Here is a 26376-nt window from a genome sequence, read left to right as displayed (position 1 = left end):
GATCACTGATATTTTTTTACATGTAACCTGCCAAGGTTTTGCATTATTTTGTTTTGTTTTGGTACTGGGGATCGAACTCGAGTCCTTGCACTTGCGCAGTAGGCGACGAAACCACTGAGCTAAATCCCCGGCCCGGTTTTGCATTATTTTGTAATAAACACACGCTGTACCTTCAAAAGCCCCTATGAGAAGACCTCAGCTTTCCTAAGCCTGTGAACTCACTGAACTGGCCCCAAGACTGCCCAGAGCCTGTGCCTCCCAGCCCATTCTAAGCAGACCAGACCACAGTGCCGCCTCCTCCCTCAGGACCAACACGGACGTAAAAAATAAGACATCTTTCCTGGGGCTGTTTCTCGCACTTGCTCAGAATCACATCTCCCCATCCTCCCCCTGAGTCCTGCCCAGCCCCCCATCCGTCGTTACTGTGGGGCACAGCCACCCTCCCTCCTGGTCAGTGTCCCGAGCTGATGGTGCCAAAGGTGTCCTCTGACCTCTGGAGCTTAGGAAAGGGGACACTGTCCTCTCAGTAACACCAAACTGCTGAGAAGATGAAAACTATGTTATCTTCCTCTCTCTCTTTCCCTGTCCTCAGGGAATTCCTGGATTTCCCCCCACCCCCACCCGCCATGGTCTTCTGTGTTCCCTCTGCCACACCCAGAAGCCCACAGCATACCAATCCCTGCTGATGGTCGTGCTGCACCTCACGCCAAGCACCGTCCAACCTCAGGTCCCACCCAGCCAGATCCTTTGTTCTACTTCAGATGGGGTTTTTTCTGTGCTGGGGATCAAACCCAGGTCCTTATGCATGCCACTGAGCCACATCCCCAGCACTTGGGGTGTTTTTAAATGAAGGTGCATCACAATGAATTTTTTTTTTTTTTAGAATATTTAAAGACTGTCCTGTCCCCTGGCTGGGCTGGTATCCCGTGGACCGTGACTGCCTATCACTCTGCCCTTGTACTTGAATCCTCCCCTGCAGGCCCTCAGGAGACACCACAGAGGTTGGGATCAGGCTGAGTGGATCCCACAGGGCCTGTGCTTGTGCATTTCAGAGACGACCTCCTGGCCGCACAGAGGGAGATCCTGTCTCAGCAGGAGACCATCATGAGGTTAAGGCAGGACCTAAACGAAGCCCATGGCCGGATGACAGACTTGCGAGGTTGGTTCCAGTCCCTGTGTCCCTTTCGTCCTGACCGCTGGAGGAAGGAAGGACAGGAGCCACAGAGTCAGCGCCCAGTGTCCTGCCCTCCCGTGCACCTGTGCTATACACAGGCATGGCCCTGGCTCCTCCCCACCAGCCCCAGGGTCCCCGCCACAGCCTGCAGAGGATCCTGGGCCTCTGTGCTGAAATGGAACTTTCATCTTTGGGGAGAATTTTCTTTCATTTCAGAGGCTTCAACTTCCTTGGAGGGTGGTTGTAGGAAGCCTCTCCAGCCTCCTCTTCCTCAAACACACAAAAGAGGCCACTCACCTGCCTCCTGGGGCTGATGTGGATGCCTTTGGCCACAGGGTCAGGTGGGAAGGCGCCGCACACTCTTCCGCACACTCTTCTGGATGGGGACATAGTGCCCACACACACACACACACACACACACACACACACACACACACCTCTTTTCCCTGTCCTTTCATTTCTGCCTCTCACCCTCTTCTTACAGCTGCCTTCTCTTGCCATACCTGGTCTCCATGGAGCCAGAAGGCACAGTGTAGCTGGGCATGGTGGCCCATGTCTGTAATCTGAGCATTTGGGAGGCTGAGACAGGAAGATCACCATGTGTTCAAGGCCAGCCTGGGCTACATAGTGAGACCCTGTCTCTAAAATCCAAAACAAAACAAAGCCAAAAAACCAGAAGGCACAGTGAACAGGAATATGCATAACCAGATTCAGAAAATTAGAGAGAAAGAGAGGAATGCTCTATGTATCTTATCTTGAGCCCTAGATATCCCCAAGCCTCCAGTGGTATTTGTCCTGTGAACACACACACACACTGCCAAGGATGTTTCTGGTTGAATTTTTTTTTTTTTTTTTTTTTGGTACCAGGGATCGAACTTGGGTCCTTGTGCTTTTGCAGCAGGCAGTAAAACCACTGAGCTAAATCCCCGGCCCTCTGAGTGGCTTTTCCATGGAAAGTTAGGAGAAAGTATAGTGTAGCATACAATGTCTGGATCTAGAATCAGGAGATATCAGGCCTAATTCTGGTCCTGCTTATGATTAGCTATGTTTCCCCCGTGAGCCTCCATCTCTGCATCTGTGAAGTGGGGGTGCTCATTCACTTGTGAGTGTGCTGATTCAAGGTCACACAAGGTCTCACTAGAAGCAGCCCCTACAAGGGCCAGGGATTTAGCTCAGTGGTTCTACCACCTGCCTTGCAAGTGCAAGGTCCCAAGTTCAATCCCCAGTACCAAAAAACAAAAAAAAGACGAATCAACCCCTATGAGCAAAACTCCACCTCAAGCGTGTGGTCCAGGATGTGGCCCCAGGACATACCAGAAGTGAGGTAGTGGTGAGCCAGGAGGGGAAGAAAGTAAATCCTGGTGCTATCAATCCGGGGGGCACAGTGAGCAAGGAGAGCTTGATACAGCTGAGGGATTCGGGGAGCAGCAGCAAGTACGCACTTGCAGCCACCTGAGTGAGGGCGGAGGGGCCAGGACGAGGACTCAGCTGCACCCGTCACGGAGGTGCACCTGGCGTACACACAGCACAGGAGGCTCCAGGGGTCTGAGAACACCCTTGAGTAAAAAGATGAGAAGCAGGCCAAGGTGCCCTCAGATAATGGAGGAATCTGTCAGGCCCCAACAGCACCTGCTGGGGTGAGGTTGGGGACAAGGCATAAGGCTGTTACTGTCATGGCACAGGTGCACACAGAGCGCCCAGCCAGCAGTGAAGGCCCAGGATCCCAGGGACAGCCCCCCTCGGGGCCTTTGTGCACCTGGTTGATCAGCTGTGACCCTAGCAGAGATTTGAGGCTGGAAACCCCTCACAAGCTTCCCTGTGGCCCCCAGGGGAGCTGAGCGAGAACCAGAAGATGGAGCTGGAACAGCAGGTGGCCCTGGTCCAGCAGCAGAGCAGCGAGCTGAATTCACTCAAGAACAAGATGGTGCAGATGAGCAGTCACATGGAGAAGAAGGACAGGGAGCTGAAGGCCCTCAAGGAGGCCCTTAGGTGGGGGAGTCCCAGGGGTCTGGTGTGGATGGGGAGGGCTCAGTAAATCCCACCCGAGATGAGAGTGTGAGTGGTGTGTTTTATTGCTTCATAGCCTCCTCAGACCTGAGCTCTGCTTAGTTCTGTTTCTCAAACCAGCATTCCTGCCTGATATCCCAGGTGACTGGTCTCAGCTTGAATGTCCCCTCCTCCAGGAGTCCTTCCTCCCCACTCACCCTCCCCATACACAGCCCAGGGCTCCTGCTCTGCCAGGGCCACCACTGATGCACAGCGAGGCTGTGGGGCCTCTGCACCTGTCTGCCTGCCCAGCCAGGGCCTAGGTCTCTAGAGACCTGGCACTCACTCGTACCTGGCACAAGAAGGAATTTAGTATTTATCGAACAAATGAATAAGTCAGCTTCAAATAAATAAAAATACTGTCACTATCCCATAGTTGGGTCTTATTTAAAAATGAGTCTGCACTTTTGTCCGTATTTAACATGAGTAGTGTTTTTCCCCCAAAGAAAAAAGTTTGACCAAAATCAGTGTTTTGTGTGTCTCCCATGATGTCCTGTACCTCATGGCTCCTGGCCAGGGCAGGGGCATAGAGAGGTAAAGGAACAGGGTCCCAATCCAGGCTGCCAGGTATCACAGCCAGTGGCCTCCTCAGGGAGAATCCCTGCGTGCCCTGTACTTGTCTAGCTCAGGGGGTGATGAGAGAAGGTATTTCACGGGGCAGACATGCGGTCAGCATCCCTGTCAGCACCAGAGCAGACGCCCACCCCCCCGGCCACTACTCTGCAAATCCCCTGACACTAGAGTCCCCAGAAATCTGGGGGCAGGAAACTTGGGGTCTCAAGGAACTCATACCTGGAAAAACAGAGCTCACTTCCTGGTCTGCCAAGGATACAGAAGGACTTGAACCTCACGTCAGGCTACTGCACGGTGACGCCCCCTCTCTGCCCTAGGACTTCCCAGGAGAAACACAAGCTCCATCCAAGCCCTGAGAAGGAGCAGAAGCCGAGGACCCTGACCCAGAAGTGTGACATTTCAGTGCAGATAGACCCGGTCTACCTGGATGTTTCCTCAAGCAACCAAGAGGTGAGTCCCCTCCAGACTCTGGGTTCCTGAAGGACCTGATACCAAGGAGCCCAATGGCAGCTTTCTTTTCTTTCAAAAGTATTTTCATTCTAAGTTCCAAGCATTGCTTGCCTGTGTGAAATGGATAAAGCAAAACACAAGCTCCTACCTCCCCTGTTGCAGCCTCCAGAGGTTAAGCTTTCAACAGCTGGACACAGATGCCTTGGGGTCTTTGCTCCTGGAGGCTACTGTACCCTCACACAGTGGCTGCAGATCAGGCTCCAATCCAGTCTCCCTGGGTTTGAATCCCAGCTCCTCCAGTTAGCAGCTCTGTGACCTTGTGAGGTCACTCCGTGCCAGTTCACTTGTGTGAGGGCAATGGCAGTCCTCACCTTGTGGGGTGGTGGGGAAGTAGATTTTATGTATATACATGTATGAACAAACACTCGTACATACATAGATTGCTTTAGTAACTAATTTTTTGCTAATAGTATCAAACCACACCTATTCTACAACTTGTTTATTTTGATATAGTAGTAGGTCCACCTCATTCTTTTTAACATTTTCATTAGTACCTATTAATTTTATAAAATACTATGTTTCCATGTGATATTTTATACATGCCTATAACATTTTTATTGTATCCATCCCCCCATTGTTCTCCCTTATACTTTCCCTTAGCTCTTTTCTTTTGTCTAATAATAGTGTCCCTTCTGCTTTTATGTCATCTTTTTTGTTTTTTGGATTTTTTTATATTTCTCATATTAAGGAAAACATACTATACTTGTCTGAGTCTGGCTTATTTCTCTTAACTTGATGCTCTCCAGTTGCATCCATTTTCCTACAAATGACAGGATTTCATTCTTTATGGCTGAAAAACACTCCATTGTGTACAAATGCCACATTGGCTTTATCCACTCATCTGTCGATGGGCACCTAGGCTACTGTGAATTGCAGCACAATAAACACGGGTATGCAGGCATCTCTGTCATGTGCTGACTTTAATTCCTCCAGGTACATACTAAGGAGTGGCATAGCCGGGTCACATGGTAGCTCTCTTTTTAGTTTTTTGAGGAGCCTCCATACTGATTTCCACAGGGGCTGCACTAATTTACGTTCCCACCAGCAGTGTAGAAGTGTTCCCTTCTCCCAGAATCTCCACCAGAGTTTATTGTTTTCTGTATTCTTGATGTCAGCCTTTTTTTTTTTGGTACTGGGGATCAAACTCCGGTCCTTGCACTTGTGAGGCAGGTGGCGGAACCACTGAGCTAAATCCCCAGCCCGAAGTCAGCCTTTCTTATTGGGTAAGATGGTATCTCAGTATAGTTTTGATTTACATTTCTCTAGTGGCTAAAAATGTTGAGCATTTTTTCATGTATTTATTGGCCATTTGTACTTCTTCTTTTGAAAATTGCCTGTTCAATTCATTTTCCCATTTATTTACTGGGCTATTTGTCCTCTTGGTGCTTTTTGAATTATTTATACATCCTAAATGTTAATCCTCTGTCAGAAAAATAGATGGCAACATTTTCTCTCATTCCATAGATTCTTTTTCCTCTGGTAATTGTTTCCCTCACTGTTCAGGAACCTTTTTATTTGATGTGCTCTCATTTGTTCCTTCAGTTTATTATTTCCTGTGCCATCAGATTCCTATTCAGGAAGTCTTTGTCTGTGTCTGTGACTCCGAGTGTTTCCCCTATGTTTTCTTCAACATCAGTTTCTTCTACTTTAAAATTTCTTGTTTTATACCCAGCCCTTTCAGCCCTTTTGAATTGACTTTTGTACAAGGTGAGGGAGGTCTAGTTTCAGACTTCTGCCCATGGAGATCCAGTTTTCCCAGCATCACTTGTTAAGAGGCTGTCTTTTCTCCAGCATATATTTTTTGCTCCTTTGTCCAGAATCAGATAGCTGTAGTTGTGTGAGTTTGTTTCCTGTTCCATTGATCTAGGTGTCTATTTTTGTGCCAGTACCATGCATTTTTTGCTACAATAGCTTTGTGATATAATTTGAAATCAGATGTTGTGATGCCTCTAGCCTTGCTCTTTTTAGGATTGCTTTGGCTGTTCTGTGTCTTTTGTGTTTCCATATGAACTTTAAAATTATTTTTTCTAGACAAATGTCCTTGGAATTTTGATGGAGATTGACTCTGTAGATCACTTTTAGTGAAAATGACCATTTTAACAATATTAATTCTACTGATCCATGAACATGGGAGGTCTTTCTATCTTCTGGTGTCTTCTTCAATTTCTTTCTTCAACGTTCTATGATTTTTATTGCAGTGGTCTTTTACCTCCCTGGTAAAGTTGATTCCTAGTGTTTTTGGTTTTATGTCATTAGTTCTGTTGTTTTGTTTTATTTTTGGAGAAGGAGCTATCATGAATGGAATTATTTTCCTGATTTCTTTCATTATTGGTGTATAGGAAAGCTATTGATTTTATTAATGTTGATTTTGTACCCTGTCACCTCGCATTTTTAAGTGGCTACATAGCATTCCATCATGTCCCTTTTTATCTAGCCAGTCCTCAGGTGATGGGTGTTTAGGCTGTTTCTCCTTTTACATAATGCTGTGGTTAATGTGCTTTCCTAGATATGAAATTGCTGGGTCCAAAGGACTTGCTAACTTGCTTCATAGGACCAAACTACCTTCCCAAAGAGCCATGCAGTGAGTGCCCCGTGGCTGTCATCTCTCTCTGCACCTTCCCAGAAGCCTTTGCAACCCAGGAGTCCCAGTCATGCACCCAGCAGGGAGTATGTCTTGGAAGGACAGCATCCTGCCTCAGGTGGTCCTCGGCACTGCACTCACACTGTTCCTGTCCCTAGTGCTGTGACATTTCCCATCGACCATAGTAGGCTGATTATGGGATGTAGGGGTTCCTCGGGGTCCCAGCTTCCTGGAGTCCAGTATATCCTGTCCTCTTGGCTTTATGAAACCAGAGAGCAGACATTCCAGTAAGAAGCTCTGCACTCTACTTGGAAACAGGGCCAAATGTGTCAGCAGAGATGCTTTCTGTGCTAGGCAGCAGTGAGCCAGGTCTGCGGGCAGCCTGAACGGAAGGGCCCAAGGTCCAGCCAGCTGTCCCTGGCACCGACTGCTGTCCAGAGCACTCTGACGGGCATGGCTCCTGTTGCTCAGGGCAACTGAGGGTGAACCCTGTTTCAGGTGCAGACGGCCGGGAGCTCTGTGGGGCAGGGAGCATGAATCACTCCTGTTGGAATCCTGGCCCACATTCATTCACACACTCGGCAACTACTGAGCACTTGCTGTATGCCAGACCCAGATGGGGACATTTCCATGAGTCTTTGCCCTTGTCACACTCCCCTGGCTCTGCACATGTTTATAGGGAGGACCTATTGGGCCGGGACCCCTGTGATTTTTTAGTTTCTATTATGAGGCAGGATTCCTTCAGGAAGATGGGGGAAGGAGGCTGCAAGATAAAAGAAAAAGATTATTTGTTCTTTCTTGGAATGACTTTCATCACCAAGCTACTTCCTGTTTTTTAAGCCAGAGGGGGTCAGAGGGCTTAAGAGTTGTATGAGAAAGAATCTCTATTCTCCAAATAAAGAAGTTCCCAGAAGCACTCTGAGGAGGGTCACATGGCCCCAGCTTATGCTTCAGCCCAGTGACTGAGTCTCTCCTGGCTGCTGTGCCTCCATCCAGCTCCCAGGTTCAGAGCCTCCTGACCTCCTTACACAGGACGACAGAGAGCAGTGCAGGTAAACTCAGCTTCCTGTCAGTGTGCAGGGCAGTGGGGAACCTGGCTTGGGAAGGGCACCTGTGGGCCAGTAAAGGCTGGAGCCAGGGTCCCAGGACAAGCAAGATCCTGGGAGTGGAGCACTCCCCTCGCCTCCAGCTCCCTGGGCCCAGTCAGAGCTGGGGTGAGCTCTTCTTGGGGGCTTGATCTTGGGGCATCCCGGCTTCCTATTTATTGAACACCTACTGTGCTCAGCACAGTGCTCAGCCTCAGGAATACTACAGCTGCCAGAGGAGACAGACCTTGCTCCCATGGAGCCTATGTCCTGGGAGGAGAGAGACAGAAGCCAGTTCATAGTGACCAAAATGTCCTGTGGGCACCAGGAAGTGAAGGCCAAAGTGCCAGAGACCCTGCAAGGATGGGGACGTTCCCAGGAGGGCCTCAGATGGCACTGCTGAGCCCCTTAAAGGAGCCCAAGGACCTTAAAGGAGCACAGGACTGGGGCCACTGTCATAGAGGCCCCTGATAAGCCCTGGACTCATGATGGGCAGGAGCGTTCATCACTCTGGGCTGAGAGGGAGCAGGTGTCATCTGTCCTCATCTGTCTGCCCCAGAGGAAGGAGCTCCGCAGCAGCAGGGCTGCTCTGAGGTTCCCAACCTCATGCCAGTGCCTAGAACTGTGCCAGATATGTGGTTAGTACAAGAAAGAGAGACAGAGGGTCGGATAGATGGATGACAGGCAGGTGATGGACAGACACACACATATCTAGGTAAAGAAATAGATGGTAGATAGGCAGAGATCTCTATATAATTTATGTTAGGTTCACTTGATACTATATATGTTATCTTTTATATCTGTATCAATAGTATGAAATGAACCAAAATTACTATTTTAAAAATAGTTATAAGAGAACCAGATTGTCAGCTTCTTCCCTTTCTTGCCAGTATCTTGAGGCCTTCTGTGGTAACTCATCTACAACTGAAAATGCTCCCAGCACCCCTTCCCATGTCCCCACTCAGCCACGTAACATTCATTCCTGCCCACCATGGATTCTCCCCACCTCTCTTGGCCAGTGTCTGTCTCCCCAAACTGGGATGCAAAATTCGTGATGGCAACAGGGGAGGCTGCCTGTTTTAGTCACTGCTGAGTCTCCAGAGCCTAGATCAAGGCTTGGCACTCAGAGATGCTCAAAAAGTCTGTGGAGTGAATGAATGAGTGAGTGAATGGCTTTCCATAGAAAATGATGTGTAACTTGGAGTCATGACTGGGCTTCAGGGGTTCTCTAGAAGTCACAGACTAATGTTTTGTGTAGAAGAATTTTCTGAAGGAAAGAACACTGCATTCTGCCAAATCTTAAAAGAGTGAATGGCTTTACTTCCTGGTCTGTGCACTGAGTACATGCAACCATGGCCCTGAGCTGTCCCTTAGAGTCCACCCTCAAGTGGCCAGCGGCTACCATACTGGATGATTCAGCACAGGACATAACTACAGAAAGTCCTGGGGGACTAGAAAGTGCTAGAGGCCGTGGGAGCCTCCAGAGAAGGTCGGCAGACCAACCAGAAGCCAGTGTATCTAATCCCTGGGCATATGGGAAAAGCCATCCTTATGACCAGTTTCAAAGAAAGCACCAAGCACCATCTACAAATGCTGCCCTGGGGCTGAGGCTAGGGCTGGGGCTGGGACTGGGGCTCAGTGGAACAGCACATGCTTAGTGTGCACAAGGCCCTGGGTTCCACCTCCAACCCTGCAAATAATAATAATAATAATAGTTACCTGTCTAGAAAGTAGAGCATGCTGCAACTGTTCCAAAAATAAAACTAAAAAAGTAACAAGTGAAAAACCCAGGCATAGAAGAATATTAGAAGAAAAACATAAATCATGGAGAAGGAATATAGAGGGATCTTTTATTTATAGTGATGCTAATTAGGTATGAAAGCCAGAAATCCACCTAGATAGGACTTGATATTTATCATGAAAATTTTAAACTCCTTCTTTGCTGAAGCCCTGAAGATATTTTGCAGAAGTGCTAAAGGGCAGGGCTTCTGCCATACAGGAATTCTTCACATTCCTGTGAATATAAGAGAAATATTCAGATCCCTAATTAAGCTGCTGTCTGCACCCTTCCATCCCCAGGAGCAATCTTTCAGCAACCTGGGGGCCAGGTGCAGAGGGTGCCGGCATGAGGAAGTCATCCAGCGGCAGAGAAAGGCCTTGTCGGAACTCCGGCTTCGAATCAAAGAACTGGAGAAGACCAGCTCTCAAAGTAAGTCCCGTCTCCCAAGTCCTGGTGGGGGCCAAGCCTGGGGCACACTTTGGGGACTGGCTAATGGGCCCCAACTGCTGCCCTCCATCCCCACCACCTCATATCAGAAGGATGTCATGAGACACAGAAAGACTCTGAGCCAAGCACAGACCTCAATATGAAATAAATGGGTCATCATGAAACATTCACCATTGGCCTCCCTTTTCTTATTTCACTGTGGCCCTGTGGAAACTCTGTGTGGGCTAACACAGCCAAAGGGTCAGCGTTGGGAGCCCCATAGAGTCCCCCACTCAGAGGGGATGGAGCATCCTCAGGAAGGGGAGCTCACTGGGGCACAGGGCACTGGGTGGAGGCCCAGAAGCTGGTTCCAGGCCAGTCCTTGTCCTGGTGGCTGGATGGCCTAGGCCAAGTTCCCCCTCAAGGACTGTGCACCAGCGTCTGTGTGGCCTCAGCCTCATTAGCTGTGTGGCCTTGAACAAATCACTGAATCTCCCTAGGCCTTAGTTTCCCTGTCCACTCAGGGATGTCATGAAGATTAAAACAGGCCTTTGGTAAGTGTCCTGTAAATCATAGCTATGATTATTACATAAAATAACTGCTTCCTGAGTCTAAATTATTTCTTTTATAGATCCTAAGGACCACCTGAAGGAATCACTCCTAGAATTAAGGACTCTCAGAATGGAAAAAAATGTCCCAAAAAAATTATTGGACTCAAAACCCAATTTGCCAATTCTTTCAAGAATAGAGATCCAAGCGGTAAGCAAAGAAAATTTGTCTCTTCAGTGTGTGGCACACAAAGAGCATGGGTGTTAGGGCAACACAAGCCACACACTCTGGCTCTTCGGGCCTCCGTGGTTCCGGTCAGGTTCTCCCTGAGAGGTGGGGTCTGAACCTGCAGCTGGTGAGGTACTGGAAGTTTGCAGAGAGCAGTGGCCTCCTGTCTGCACAGCATGATGCAGCCTGGCCTTGACACCCGGCCAGGACAATCCCTCAAATGTGGCCCCATCTTCACAGCAAGTGTTATGCTCTGCAGAAAATATTCAACAAGCTGATTCCTGACGTTCTTATGCCAATGCTAAGGTTTCCCTTCTACCGTAAACTGGAAAACCTGAGCACACAGAAAGGAGCAGCAGGGGGGCATGAGCTGTAGAGGACACAAACTCTAGAGCCTAAGAGACCTTTGAACATCTATGTCCAAACCCCAGCCTGAAGGCCGTGTGGCCTCAGGCAGAGGCCTTAACCTTTCTGGGACTCCATCTCACAGCTGGAATATGATGATAAAGATATTAGAGCTGACTATGTGAAGGGCCTGGCCTGATTGTAAAGACCAGTGCCTGGCTATAGGCATGCCTAATAAAGTATAGTTATTACAAGTAGTAGTAGTAGTAGTAGTAGTAGTAGTAGTAGTAGTAGTAGTAGATTTAAATAGTATTATTCAGGGAAAGCTTCTCTTCCTAAAGGGGCAAAGATGTATTTGCCAGAATTGTTGGAAGTGATTTGATTGTGAAGTCAAAAGTACTATTATACCCTCAGTGGATGTTTTGGCATTTGACAGACATGTGATGATGGACAGGGTCCACAGAGTGGATGCCTACTACAGCTGCTGGATCTGCATTTTCGTTTAGTTTAGTTTAGTTTTGGTACTAGGGATTGAGCCCTAACCCTACATACTAAGCTTTAACCTCAGCCTTTTAATTTTGAGGCAGGGTATTACCAAGTGGCTAATTTGCCAGGCTAGGCTTAAACTTGAGATTCTCCTCCCTCAGCCTCCCAGAGTGCTGGGTTTAAGAGCATGCTCCACCATGCCTACCTTGTAGCTGGACCTAAAGCACACACAGGCTTCTAGAAGAAATACCATACCTATCCTATCTAAGCCAACATCTTCTACAACAATGTTTCTGCACGTTTGCTAGAGTCCAGGATGAAGGTCTTTGGAAATGAGCTGCATTTCCTGATAAAAAGCAAACCTTCATTTTCCAGCATTGGATATGGGGGAATAATCTCCAGGTAGGAGGCCAGCTAGAGCTCATCTCCTGACCCAGACTGATCCTCCCACTATTGACACCACCTGGCAGGCAACCTCCCAATTCTTTAAAAACCCATACTCCTCCACGGATGGCAGTGACTGAGATCAAAAGATCAGAGCAAGAGAGAGAGAGAGCCCACACTGATTTATGCCTCCTATGTTGAGCTAAGCCCTTCCTATGCATGGTCATATTTAAACAGTCACAGCCAGTGTCATTATCCCCATTTTACAGAGCAGAAAAACAAAGGCTTCAGCAGATCAAGTACCCCATTCAAGGTCACAAAGATGAATGAGGAGCCAGGCTGTGTCATGCCAATTGCCCTCTTTTTCCCTGCTTGCCTCGGAAAGGGGTACAGAGGACTCAGCCAAGGGGGCTACAGACACCACGCTGCTTTTCAGGTTGTTTCTGCAGCCGATCTCCTCAACTTATTGTCACCTCCAAACTCCTCAGATTGGATAACTGTGTCCACTCTTAACAGAGGGAAATTATATCCACTCCTGCCCATCACAGCCATGCCGAGGCCTCTGCATTTGTGTAATCGGGGTATTCTGTTGTTAATCTCAGAGGACTCAGGGTGCCCGCAGGCACTGTGGGCTCAGGTGTCCTGATGTTCAAGGTGAACATTGAAAACCCAATTGGATTCCAAGGAGACTTAGCATGGTCACCCGTGGTCTCCAGGCTCCTCGTGACGTGGTGGTCTGCCATGCTGATGAGGTTCTTGTCGAGTGCACAGCTGTATATCACCCATGTGACCTCAGGAAAGGGGCTGCACAGGCTGCTCCTACCAGGTCCCAGTCCCAGGAGAACGTCTGGCCACACTTTCTGAAGGCCTCATTCTGCTGCCTGAAAATGAGATTCCTCATAAAAGGAGAGGGATGTTTGGTATCTTTCTTATTGTTTGTTGTTTTGTTTTGTTCTGTTTTTCCATGCTGGGGATTGAACCGAGGGCCATGTGCATGCTAGGCAAGCACTGTGCCACTGAACTACACCCCAGCCCAAGAGGGGACGTTTTCTGGGTAAACATTCATGCATTCATTCATTCATCCAGTAAGCGTGCCTGCCTGTGCCAGGTGCCATGCTAGGCACAGTAGTGGGGCAGTGAGCAGACAGCAGCATGGTCCCTGTCTCCATGGAGCTTGTCATCTAGGCCGAGGTTCCCCAACCTCAGCACTGTTGCTATCTAGGGCCAGATCCTTCCTGCCCAATTTGGAAGAGGGTCTGGCCTGTGTACAGAGGGACATTTAGTGGAATCCTTGCCCTTTGCCCACTAGATGCCATAGCACTCTCCATCATCAGATGTGAGATCCGAAAATTATGTCCAGACATTGGTAAATATCCTAGGGGAAGGGTACAAAAATCAGCCTTACTAAGAAGCACTCCTGTGGAGGGAAGACAGACAGTGATCAAAGGAGACCAATAAGAATCAAAATGTATAATCGATGTTGTGAAATAAGAAGAAAATGTCTAAAGGAATAGGGGAAGTGGGAGGAGAAAGGAAAGAAGGGAAAAGAAAAAATATGAGAAAAGGAAAAACATGGAAACAAAGTTTCTGTAAATAGGGAAGGGTGGAGGCAGTGAAGGGAGGGCAGGGGAATGGGGAAAAAATAAGAACCAAGATACATCATGTACAGGTACAAGATCCCAATGATGAATGTAACTGTATTGTATACCTAAAATGTACCACTAAACTTAATGGAAAAGAAAGGGAGACCAGCCACGCATGTCTCGGAGCCGCCTCTGAAGGGTTCAGTTATAGGAAAGGGATTGACAAAGGGCCCCAGCCAATTGGTCAGGAACCAAAATAAATCAAGTCTTTTGAACTATTCCTCTTGTAGTCAAGCAGTGCTTTAGCTTCTGGTTGCAGAAATTCATCATGGATGGCTGAGAGAGTTCTGATTGCTTTTTTATTTCAGAATGGCCTTACCAACTCAGGGTCCAGCTCCACCATGGAGAAGTCAGGGAAAACGGACATGGCTGAGGCCTTAGAGCTCAGTGAAAAACTGGTATGTGCACAGGGCATCCACCCTCTCCTGCCCAAAGCCTGGATCCCTGCGGTCACTGTTAACCACGGGATAGTTCACTAAATATCAACCTCACATGCCTATTTCATTGTTTTACTAACTTTGCAGACACATCTACTACCCATCATGGGTCAGAAATTGCACAACTCAAAATAAAGAAAGAAAGAAAGAAATGGCACAGCCAAATTCCTGGAGAGCTCGAGTAGTTAGAATGACTGTTTACATCTGTTGTCATTTTACCCCCTGGTTCTTCTCATAAAGGTGCATGCAAGTGGAGGTGGGGAAAGGAACACCCCAATTTCACTCATTTCCAAAGCATTTGTTTGCTCTCTGTGGTTGCAGACAGTGAATGAAGAAGAATTAGCTGTGGCCTGACTTAAATCGGCCAATCCTGGTCTTGGCAGCACCTCATCCCCTGTCACCACTTTGCTTGCAGTACATGGACATGAGCCAAACGCTGGGAAGCCTGATGAACATCAAGGACATGTCGGGCCGCATGTCCATGAAGCACCTCTCCCCCAAAGAGAGGGAGAAAGTCAACCAGCTGCGACAAAGGGACCTGGACCTGGTGTTTGAGAAGATCACGCAGCTCAAGAGCCGGCTGAAGAGGAAAGAGGAGCTCCTGCAGGGGTACGAGCAGGACATCGAGCAGCTCAGGTACTGCCCAGGAACTACCGGAAGGCCGGGTCCCCTCTCCTGCTAAGCAGAGACAGTAGCGAACACCTGGGGCTTGGACAGGAGGACAGAAGGCTGGGTGTGAAATAATCATGCTACTGGGGGGACAGCAACCAGGCCAGATGGGGCAAGCCTGTCCATGAGAACACAGCAATTGGGGTGCTCGGTTTCCCTCTCTGTGTGTCCTGAATGTGCAGCACTGTTATCATCCTTGACTTGTGGTCAACACTTGTGTGGCTTTGATGGTTCCATCACTTTCCCAAGAGTCACACACAGGTCCCCACCAGAACTTGGGTGGGGCTGGTAGCACATCCCAGACCCTGCCACAAGACCACATCTAGCTCCTGTGCTGTGTGCTCTGCCCTCTGCGCCACCACAAATCCTTGTCCCAGGCTCCCCTTGTAAGGACACTCCCCAGTGTGGAAGTATTTGCAGAGGCCACTGATACAACATTGACAGATGAGGATGCTGAGGGGAAAAGGAACCCCCTCTCTCCATGCACCCAGGCAGAGCAAAGTGTCCGTTCAGATGTACCAGTCACAGGTGGCCAAGCTGGAGGACGACATCTACAAACAGGCCGAGGAGAAGGCACTGCTGAAGGAGGCCCTGGAGCGCATGGAGCAGCAGCTGCAGCAGGAGAAGAGCCTCAACAGGGCCACCAGGCAGCAGAAGGTAGGTGCAGCGGCTCAGCTCGGGGGCCCTTAGATGTGGCTTTGGAGGTCCCAGGGGTCCAGACTGAGATGCACTTTCTGATCCAAACACGGGTGGCAAAAGAGCTTTGACAGCAGACAGAGCTAAGTTTAGACCACCACCCTACCACTTTACTGTGTGGACTTCGGCAGGTTTCTTAACTTCTCTGACTAGATGCTCATCTGTATTTTTTAAATGATGACATTTATTCATATTTTTATCATTCACTAAGGATGCACAGATGAATACGTTGAGAGCAGAGATTTGGGTTCACTATTCTGAGTGCCCGAAACATAGTAGACACCCAATAAGTATTTAGCAAATGGATGGATGGAAGGGCAGAGAGAAGGACAGGTTGATGGATGGACAGATGAATGGATAGATGGACAGCAGCTCAATGAATGGTGTCTTTGAAGAGCATATCCTCTTGTGTGCCACAAGCAGGTAGAACTGACAGCTAGCTGATGTCATGGGCTCGGGACTACGTCGGAAGGGTGGCTGGGCTGTGTGATCCGGGGAGGAATGTCAGGGAGGGCTTCCCCACTGCAGGCAGGGACCCAGAGGAGAGGCGTGAGGCTGACATTGCTGGCAGGCCTGGGTTGGCTTGAGAAAACCAAGAGTCCTGACTCAGGCAGGTTACTCAGCCAAAAGAAGCCTTCTCCTCCCTCATCTTGGTGTCCACCTGTCACACGGTACAGGGATCAGTCCTGGATTCAAATCCCCCCATTTATTAACTGTGGATCTTGTGCAAGTCTCTTCTCTCAGAGCCTTGCCTCCCTCATCAGTACAAGGCAGCCATCAGCATCTGCATCACAGGGCTGTGTGAGGATTAACTACAGCACAGATTTCCCTCACTACCGCATCCTTGCTGGCTGACCTGGCAGCTGGTGGTCTCAGGTGGTGAGGGGCACCTGCACTGTCTCTGGAGCACCCTGAGGAGCACCTGGATTTTGCGAGTGTACCCTGCCTTACCCTATATTGCCAGTGGCCAGCAGATGTGCTCTTGAGTGAGTCCCACACAGCTGGGCACTTGTGGACAGCACCTGGCCAGTTTCAGACGCTCCCTGGCAGCCCTGTGTCTGCAGCTTGGTCAGCAGAGGGGCTCCTTCATCTCCTTTGCAGTTATACCTGTATCTGTCCACTCCTTACTCCACAAGCATGGTTCTGGGCCGGCCCTCAGCTGAGCACCAGAATGTTGACTTTTCCATAGAATCAGCACCTCGGTTTGCTTTCACTCTTCCTAAAACAGAGCAGATCTCAAGGCTGGGGTCAGGCCAACAGGACAATAACCACAGCTACCACCTCTTCCTGGCCATCTACAGATGGACACGGGTGTGTCCAGGCTCTGCAGGAGTGGACAGGTTTACTAACGCCTCTCCCAGACTGCCTGACCGGTTCGATTAGTCCTGCCTTATGGACAGGAAAGTGGGCCTTGCCAGAGGTCTCTCACTGTGGCTGCTAGGCAGGGCTGGGACCCGACCCCAAACACTTCCCACCCTGATTCCAGGGCTGTCTGAGGGCCTGTCTGCTAGGGTCCCCCTTGTAATTGTTACGTTATTTTTACTTTGGACATACATGTGTTCACTTGCATGTGTGTGCATTGACACATGTTTGTACCTGTTTGCATGTATGTGACTCTGTGTGTTTACACGTGTATAACTATGTATCCATGTGTGGCTGGGTGCATGTTTGCATGGGTGTTACTGCATATGCATGTTTATATGTGACTGCGTGCTTGCATGTGTGTGAATGTATTGTGCATGTGTGTGGTTGTGTGTGCAGTATGTGTGACTGTGTATGCATGTTTGCATGTGTGTGGCTGTGTATATGCATGTTTGGGTGTGTGTTATGTGTCCATATTTGCATGTGTGTGGCTGTATGTGTACGTGTTTGCACATGTGTGACTGTGTGTGCATGTGTGTGTGTGTGTGACCGCGTGTGTCACCTGCCTGGTCTCTGAGGAAGCCAGACCCCCATAGTAAGGTGCCTCCCATCCAGGAAGCGCTCTCAGGTGAGGTCCCGCAGCAGCCCACCTCCTCCCTGCAGACCTCCAGACAGCAGGCTACCTGGGGCTCTCAGCCCCAGAATGAAACCACCCATCCTGCTAGGACATGGCCTTTCTGGCACTGCAGCTCTGAATTAAACATCACTGGCCTCAGCATGTGTGTGTCTCGGGGTTGCCTCAGGTGAAGAACAGGGTCCTTTTGCCCTAAGCCCTGTTGAGGGAGCTGGGGCGGCACCAAGGTCTGACTTGTCCTTTGATGTGCCCTCTGGGGAGCCCACAACTTCCTGAGGTGCTTTCTGGGACTTGGCAGCCCAGAGCCCCAAACAGAGACACCAAACCACAAAACGGGACAACAAAGGCCTCCCAAAGCCCGTTGTGGAGTGTTGGCTGGAAATGTAAGAAAACCTGAGGATTTACATAATCAGCACAGCATGCATTATTCATGGGCCCCCTCATTCATGCACAATGCAGAGGCTGTGCCAGCTGGTTTGGCACTAGAATCCTTCCATAGAGGGAGATCTGTAATGGCCCAGTTAAACCTGTGTCAGGGTCCCCAGAAGAGCTACAGCTGGGGCCTTGCAAGTTTGTGGACTTCACAGGGAGGGGAGCCTGGACAAGAACCACAGCCACAATCACAACAGCACTGTGGGTCTCCCTCATAGAATATGCAGCACGGACCCTCTGGCTGCACTTGCTCCACAAGCTCACACTTCCTCCCACTTCAGCCTGGAGGGGTCAGGGCCCCAGAGATAAGAAACGGAGGCTGACAGAGGGCTGCTCCACTGCAGAAAGTGGGTTCCCACCCAGATCTACCCTCCCAGCCCTGCTCTCTGCAACACCCCATCTCACCCCACCTCCACTCACCATTGCTCTTGGGGTGCTCATCCCAGGGGGAAGGGTTTGCTTTTAAGGATTGTTCTTAATATGGTATGAAAAGCTCCTGTTTTCAGGGGTAAAAATAAATTCCAAAATTTTGCTAGATTCTAAAGGGAACCTGTATACATCTTTCTTGGCATCAACTCCTTCCTAGGAATATATTTTCATTTTTTAAATGGAAATTCAAAGAAAACGAAATTTAAGTTTCACCCTTAGTATTTTCACAAGGAGCCTTCACTTTTCCAAAGTCTCCTGTATAAAACCTCAGCAGCGGTTCATAAAGAAGGATGGGTTGAGGCCTTGGAGGATGAAATTATTCACCTTGAGCTCCAGAACGACACTCCCCACAGTCAGACAGACAGACAGACACACTCCAATGTTGTTTTGGTGTCTGAACACCTCTTCACCAAGCAGAGCTTTCCAGAATCTAATCATACTTCCTTACTAATACATGAGGCTTGATATAAAAGCCTGAGAAAATCTCAGTGCTGGACATGCCTGGCCCATGTCATGGGCCTCCTGACCCTTGATGCTCTGGAAGCTCTTTCCAGGGCACAGTGTGACAGTGACCATGGCCCAGGCTGGTCCACTTCCTACATCACAGCCGAGCCTTTCAGAATTAAGAGGCCAACCTTGTAGACAAATAGGGTTCATCCCCACCTCTGCCTCTGAGTGACAAGTGAATGACTTTACCTCCATGTCTCAGGCTTTTCAACAACAGTGTTATCAACAGGACCTACAGATACTTCCGGGCCAGTGGGGAGGGCTCAGTGGCACAATGCATATGGCAGCCAGCGCACAGCAAGCTCAGTTACTACAGGAAAAGGCAGCTCTGGGTGGTGGGAGCAATTCCTGGGGTTCTTTCAGAGAACTGCCTGCCAGCTGACAAGTCCAGCTAACCCTGGGACTTTTTCTGGTCCCCCAGTGTTGGCAGCTCCTTTGTGACGCTCCCTTTTCTGTGTGGTGAATACAGCTAGAGCTACGGCCAAGAGAGTGCTGCTAACTTTTTGTGAATGGGTTAAGACTGGAATCTTCAATAGAAAACATTCAAATGCTCAGAAGTTGCCCTTTGAGAAGTGTACAGGGCTTTCTGAGCCCATCATTAGGACTTGAAATGTGAGAACAGCTGAAATGCATTTCTGGTCTGGGAAGCGATTCAGCTTCCCTTCCGGGCTCCAGCCAATCAAATCCTGGCCGAGGGGCTTGAGCACAGCTTTGGTGGGTGGTCTCAACTGGGCTGGCATCCCCAACCTTCCTGCTACTCAATTAGCTTAGATCCCTGTCTTTAAGAAGAGAACAAAAACAGTGCCTATCACACAGGGTTTGATGCAATGAGAACATGTATAGAAACCCCTGAGCAAATAAGACTCCTCAATGCCACCATCATCATCTCTATTCTGTTTAACTCATTGTTTTCCAAGATTTTCTTAGATATGAGTATTCTCTAGACCCTGTTTTCCTCAGCACCAGTGTGTATTTTTGACCAAGGAGTAGAAATCGTTAGATGTTGTATAAGCTTTGAATGGAATGGGGACTCAAGGCCTGCTACCCTCGGGCCCTCAAAAGGATGAAAAGGTAAAATGTGGGTAGGGGTACAGTATATGGATAGAAGGTGACTAAAGAAAAAGGGGCTTTGACCACACAGCCCCTCTTCTGCCAACCACTTCCAGTGACTCCCAGCATCTCCCAGAAACCCCTGTAGTATGCTTAGGTGGGCACAGGTGAGGACATATTAAACATTCTCGGTCACCTGATATTTTCACTCAGGAACGTTTAGAGGATCATGAATAGAAAAATGCAAAAGAATGGACATCTTGTAACTGTTCTTTCAAAGAGAGTGAGAGGCAGGTATGGAAAAGTATTCTGATGAGGCAGCCAGACCCATAGTACAGACAGTCTTTACAAATGGTGAGAGCCCTGGAACATAAACACCAGCGTGTGCTGCCCCCTCTCTGCCCCTCTCCAGCCCCAGCCCCGGCCTCACCCTGCAGTTTCAACAGGTGACCTGAGAGACAAGCAAGAGTCCAACCCAGGATCTTGAGGTCAGAGAAGGCAGAGGGAAATTCAAGTGTGCTTCTGGTGGATGGGGCAACCAAACTAGGCACAGAATGATTTGGGGTCCTGGAGACAAGGTCATGAGAAGAGAAGAGAAAGGGAGGAGTGAGGAGCCCCAGGAACCCATTAAAGGATGAAGTAAATGGGGAGAAATGGGTATAAAATGGAGTGAGGATTGGGGGTGGACCCCTACACCTGCTAAGGAGGGGCTCATTTGACTCAGAGCTTCCTGAAGCCCATGGGAAATGGAGAACCAGCATGGTCCCCAGCTCCCAGTGTCCGTGAGATACAACACATGGGCAGCTCACAACCACTCTTAGGACAAAGGCCAGCCTGGTGTCCCCTAGAGGAGACAAAGGGCTACAGAATGAACCACACACCTAAGAATAGCCTTAGTGCAGAAGTGACAGGATGTCACCAAGCCATGTCTGAGAACAGCTCTTGAGACAGACAGGTGCTACAAATCCAGTGAGTCCAGTCAGGTGGGGTGAATGCAGGCCTGTGGGTGGCCAGGCTCTGTGCCTCAGTACTCAGCTGTCCCCTGATTGGATTTAATCCAGGACTAGATTTTGAAGCAGTGGTCAAACGAGTTCCAAGGAGCCCTGGGGTCCCCTGGAAGGGTGGGGCTGTCTGCACCTCACACCTTGTCTCACCAGAGCAGCTGTGCTCTATCTGCTGTCTATGCCAAGACCCTCAGCCTTTGGTTGGGTAAAGGGTTCTGCTGTGAAAGCAAAAAGGAAAGAGAGAAGAATAGGAAGGAAGGTTTACAACCATTGATGTCTGTGACCAGCCTCTGTCTGAACTTAGTCCCTCTAAACTAGGTTTGTGAAAAATATTTCATAGCAGACTCAAGGCCTCCTAAATGGAAAATACCTAGAGGGCAGCTGTCAGTTATGCAGAAGCTGTCACCGACTGGGGCTTCATCAGGCTGAGCAAGACTCACATCCCATCCTCAAAACAGTGTCACTTTCTGGGGCCGGGGATTTAGCTCAGTGGTTTCGCCACCTGCTGCGCAAGCGCAAGGACCCGAGTTTGATCCCCAGTACCAAAAAAAAAAACCAAACAGCGTCACTTCCTTCCTTCTTGAGTTTTGGGAAAGCCAGTAGGGCTGCCAGGTTTAGGGGAAAAAATAAAACAGGAACCTAATTACATTTGAATTTCAGATAAGCAACAAATAGTTATTTAGCCTAAATGTGTCCCATATATCACATGGAACATATTTATACTGAATGTACGTATTTGCTTTCATTCTGAACTTTGAATGAAACTGGGCATCCTGTTTTTACCCAGCAGCCCCTCAGTGTGTGCTGACTGAACACCAACTTGATGCCAAGGTGGGCAGTGCAGATGCTGCTGTCCCAAAACAGCAGCCCACAGATATACCTTGTTTGACACACAGGCTGTTTTCTTTGTTTTTGTTTTGGGGTTTGGGGGGCGGTTAGTAACATCTCAAAATAGGGCACTTTCATAGAATATGCTGGATCTCCAGCTTCTCTGGAAAACTTGGAAGTGCCTCCAGGCTCACAGTCCCATAAGCCACCATCTCCTGGGCCCCTTAGCGGGACATCAGCTGCTCCTGGCTTCAGCACTGTCCACATTCCCCCCTTCTTTCAACAACCTGGTCCTGAGCTCAGGCTCTCTAACAACTCTCTCTTCCCAAAGCCCCCACAGGTCGCCTGCCTGCAGCCATCTGAGAGGCGGCCCAGCTCAATTAGTACCGTTGTATCCCCAGCACTTCAGGTGACTCTTTTCTTCTAGAACTGTCCCTGAGGGGCAGGGTTTTGAGGACCCTGGAAACAGCACTTGCCAACCAACCCCAGAAAGCCAGCAAGCTCCAGGGTTAGGGAGACAGTGGCTTCCAAACAGGCCCCTGCAGTCCCTGATGGGGAAGTCAGCCACTAGGGGTTTCTTCCACCTGCAGGACACCTAAGCAGCAACCCCAAGGCTGTCTGCATCCTCTGCCCCTGCTCTGAGAGGCTCTGCCACCACCTGAAGCAGATTAATCCTCCAAGAAGAGACAGCATTTCATGGGGTCTCTCAGCTGGCCAACTCCCTCCTAGCCGGGCCCCCTAAAGAGATCCCTGAGGGACTCAGCATTGTCCCCAAAGGCCACAGCCCCCTCTGCAGGCCCACGTTGTGATTCCCTGCCCTGAGAAAGCCCCAGTCTTCCTCATGGGCAGCATCTGAACATTGATGAATTTCCATTTTTTCTTTAATGCAAAAGGCCAAGAGCACAAACAAAAGCTAAATGTCAATATTCCTTCTGTGTTAAAGAGATGGGTGATTGTAGAGATGGTGAAGAGCAAGAGGCAGAGTGCAGATTTCCAGGTGAGCCAGAAAGAAGAGAGAAACAGGTGACCAGCAGGAAACCCAGTGGACAGTAACACTCTACCTGCTGGGTACAGGCACTTGGCATGTGCCAGACACAGAGCCAAGCATGCGGCCTCCTGCAGGGTGGGTATTGTCATTGTCCCAATTGACAGAGGAGGGCTCTGAGCCTCAGAAACTAATTTCTCCAGAGCTGCCCAGCTAAGTAGGAAAACTCAAGGGAACCCAATGCGAATCTGACACCAGGCAAGTGTCCCTTGCCCTCTTTCAGGCAATAAACACCCAGGTCACAACCTGATCCAGGCCAGGTGGCATGTCTCTTGAATTTCAAGGAAGCGCCCTCTAGAATAATTTTTCTTGAAAGTCAGGACTGCAGTCTGCACATTGCCACTCAAGTTCAGCTTTAGGGCCAGAATTCCCATCCTCATTCCCATGTTTCAGAAAGGAGAGACAGAGAGGCAAGCTCTCCACACCTTGAGAGCCTGACATCTGAGTAAGAGAGAGAAGATGTATCCAGATTTGATAAAAGGCCATATGTACCCTGAGACAACAAAATCACCATTGGAGAAGCCAGACGATCTACGTAAGGGACATTCTTGGAAAACAGAAGCCTCTTCTCAATCAAAATACTTGTCCTAAGACTAGACAGTGCCTACATCTCAGAGCAGGATGTCAGGAGGACAGAGTGTGTCCTGAGGGTCTCTCTCAACCTGAGAACTTTGCTGCCCCCCATATGGTGACTGAGGGGAGGCTTGTCACTTAACTCCTTCATACCCACAGGAGAGACTGGAGTAGGCAGAAGCCACCCTGCATCTAGGATTTGGTTTACTATTTGTAAATATAAGATGACAGAAAAGATACTGGGATGGCCTTGGATGTAGGAATATTGCGCTTCTCTGAGATATGAGCGCCCCTGGAATTTCAGGCCTCCACCAGGCTGAAGAGAAGGGAGACAGACTGTTTCCACTAGGAGCAGAGTGACTGTTGCCTTCCTCCAGCCCTCCAGCCAGGGCTTCAAGACTGGGGTCTAGGATCTCCACGATTGAGGTCTTGCCTTGCCTGCCTTACCGAGGAGCAAGAGAATAATGATGGCAGGTAGGGCAAGGAGAGGCTGGTTGGGGCTGGCATTTTTGATCTCCAGTTTTCAAGGCTGATTTTTTTTCTGGCTGGGTTTTATTTTCAAGGAAAGAAGGTAGCTGTTACCATTGTCCATTGTATGCTAAAGAGGCAAGTCTTTGGGTCTTCTACAAAATCTCTTAGAAATGTATTGAGTACCTAGCCTAGGCTACTAGGGTACCAGGCACTGGGAAGAGGAGAGTAAATAAAAGGGGTGCTGTCCTGGGCCTTGTCCATTCAACAGATATTTACTAGAGCTTTGACATGGTCCGCATAGGCTGGCTGTCAAGGTAAATCACACACTCTCAACAGGAGCACACACTGATTCTTTATACACATAAAGCACAAATATATAGGTTGAGCGTCCCTGATTTGAAAGTTCAAAACCCAAAATGCTCCATAATCTGAAGCTTTTTGAATATCAACGTGATGCCACAAGTAGAATATTCCAAACTTTGTTCCATGCATAAAATTATTTAAAATACTACATTAAATTACCTTAAAGTTATATATATAAGACATATATGAAGCAGAAATGAATTTCATATTTAGACTTGGGCCCATCCCAAAATATCTTATTATGTGTATGCAGATATTCCAAAATCAGGAAATAACCAAAGTTTGAAACACTTCTAATCCCAAGCATTTGGGGTGAGGGAACTCGTGTGTGTGTGTGTGTGTATGTGTATGCATATATGTGAGATGTGATGAGAAAATACTGTAAACATTTACATTTTTTTTAAATGATTATAATAAAAGACACATTACCAAATCCCCCCTCAAAATACTCCCCCTTGCTTGGAATACACTTGATCCGTCTTTCTTGCCACTTTCTGAAGCAGTCCTGGATGTCCTCTTTCTTTTTTTTTTTGGTACTGGGGATCGAACTCGGGACCTTGCGCTTGTGAGGCAGGCTTCAGAACCACTGAGCTAAATCCCGGCCCGTGGATGTCCTCTTTCATGAGTGTCTTCTGTTCCATTGTCATGACTGCCTCAGTGTCCTAAATCAACCCAACGTGCTTACTTACCTTCCGTGGTCATTTCTGACTTTGGGGAAGAGTCCGAAGCAGCACGGTGCCAGATCTGTTAAAAAAGGTGGATGAGGACTTGCCATAATGTTCTTGTAAGCAGGCCTTTCTGCTGGATGGCACGCAGCAGGAGTATTCACCATAATTTTGTCACACTTCGTGAAAATACAAGAAGACTTCCAGAACTGCTTCAGAAAGTGAGAAGAATGATGGGATAAGGGGGAGAATTTTGAGGAAGACTAATGGCAATGTGTCTTTTACTGCAGTACAATTTGTATTTAAACATTCCCTGTATATTTTTGATCATCCCTTGTACATACAGTGCTACCTGTAACATTAAATTTTCGTAGAACTGGAATGGATTAGGAAAAAATGTCTATAGCCCAGGGGAAGAGGGCAATAATGAAAGGGGAGTTGAGAAACACATAGCTAGATCATTGCAGACAATAAAAGTCCCTACCTTCCAGGCTTATGGTCTTGGGGCTATTAAAGAAAAGAAAGTAAGTACAAGTACTAATTAAATAATTACTTTGGGGCCGGGATTTAGCTCAGTGGTTCAGCTGCCTGCTTTGCAGGCGCAAGGTCCTGAGTTCGATCTCCGGTACCAAAAAAAAAAGATTGCACTAAATAATTGCTTTGGACAAAGTGCTCTGAGGGCAAAGGCCAGGAGCAGGAGCTCAGGGGGGACCCACCCAGTCCCCCCCTCACCCAGGCAGGAAGTCAGTCTACACCTACTCCTTAGGCGGCCAGGGAATGGGCTGGGGCTTCCAGTTGCCTGGACCACCCACCTCATTGTGTTCACTTACCTCCCACCTGGGTGTGACTGTTTAGATGACTGGGCTCTGTCCCTCAGGGTGAGCATGCAGTTCCAAAGCCCTGGATGCTTGGCGCCTTCCTGGTGGCTTCCAGGCTAGGCTCTACCATGTCCCCAGCCCTTCCTGCCTACATGTGCAGGGTGACATTCCTCAGCCTCCCCCTCCTGGGTCAGCCATCCCCTCCCTGTCACACTCCCAAAGAAAGAATCAAAGTTCTTTCTGCCCTCAAGCTCCTGGCATGGCTTTGGGTGGCAGATGCTGGGACCTGGGCTTTTATTTTTAACCAACTTTCTGGCTCCAACTCCAGCAGCCCACCCTGTAGCAGGTCGGAGCCCTGGCATTTGGGAGCCATCCACAGACAGCAGTTGTTCTGAAAATCAAACAGGAGTAGGACAGGCTATGGAGAGAGGGAAAGTTTATGACATTTGCTCTTTTCTCTCTCCTTGGGCTTGGGACTAGTGTTTACTTGGTGGACCACTGCAGATATCTTAGCCTTTCTCACTCTGAAATGATGCTGAGTGCAGGGTTTCAATATGCATTCAAGGCTCCCCTGGGCCTTGAA

The 26376-nt window shown here is 48.8% G+C and overlaps 1 protein-coding gene across 6 annotated transcripts in view; it reads left to right on the top strand.

Moving 5' to 3' along the window:
• The window catches only part of Fhad1 (forkhead associated phosphopeptide binding domain 1), a 162386-nt gene that overhangs the window by 125073 nt on the left and 10937 nt on the right, over window positions 1-26376 (top strand). For all 6 annotated transcript variants that reach the window (XR_015452701.1, XM_087215112.1, XM_087215111.1 and 3 more), the window contains 8 exons: window positions 1053-1159; window positions 3004-3163; window positions 4111-4243; window positions 10049-10178; window positions 10807-10934; window positions 14119-14208; window positions 14663-14883; window positions 15408-15573. Coding sequence is in view for 5 of the 6 variants with exons in the window: in XM_087215112.1 (XP_087071238.1) it covers window positions 1053-1159; window positions 3004-3163; window positions 4111-4243; window positions 10049-10178; window positions 10807-10934; window positions 14119-14208; window positions 14663-14883; window positions 15408-15573 (1135 nt within the window). In the remaining variant the exon portion in view is untranslated. The remainder of the gene's footprint in view (window positions 1-1052; window positions 1160-3003; window positions 3164-4110; window positions 4244-10048; window positions 10179-10806; window positions 10935-14118; window positions 14209-14662; window positions 14884-15407; window positions 15574-26376) is intronic.

Source organism: Heterocephalus glaber, unplaced genomic scaffold, assembly GCF_053883595.1.
Source record: "Heterocephalus glaber isolate CG9 unplaced genomic scaffold, H.glaber_assembly_v1.0 deba00001452, whole genome shotgun sequence".
Classification (NCBI taxonomy): domain Eukaryota; kingdom Metazoa; phylum Chordata; class Mammalia; order Rodentia; family Bathyergidae; genus Heterocephalus; species Heterocephalus glaber.
This window is presented reverse-complemented; position numbering and strand designations above follow the sequence as displayed.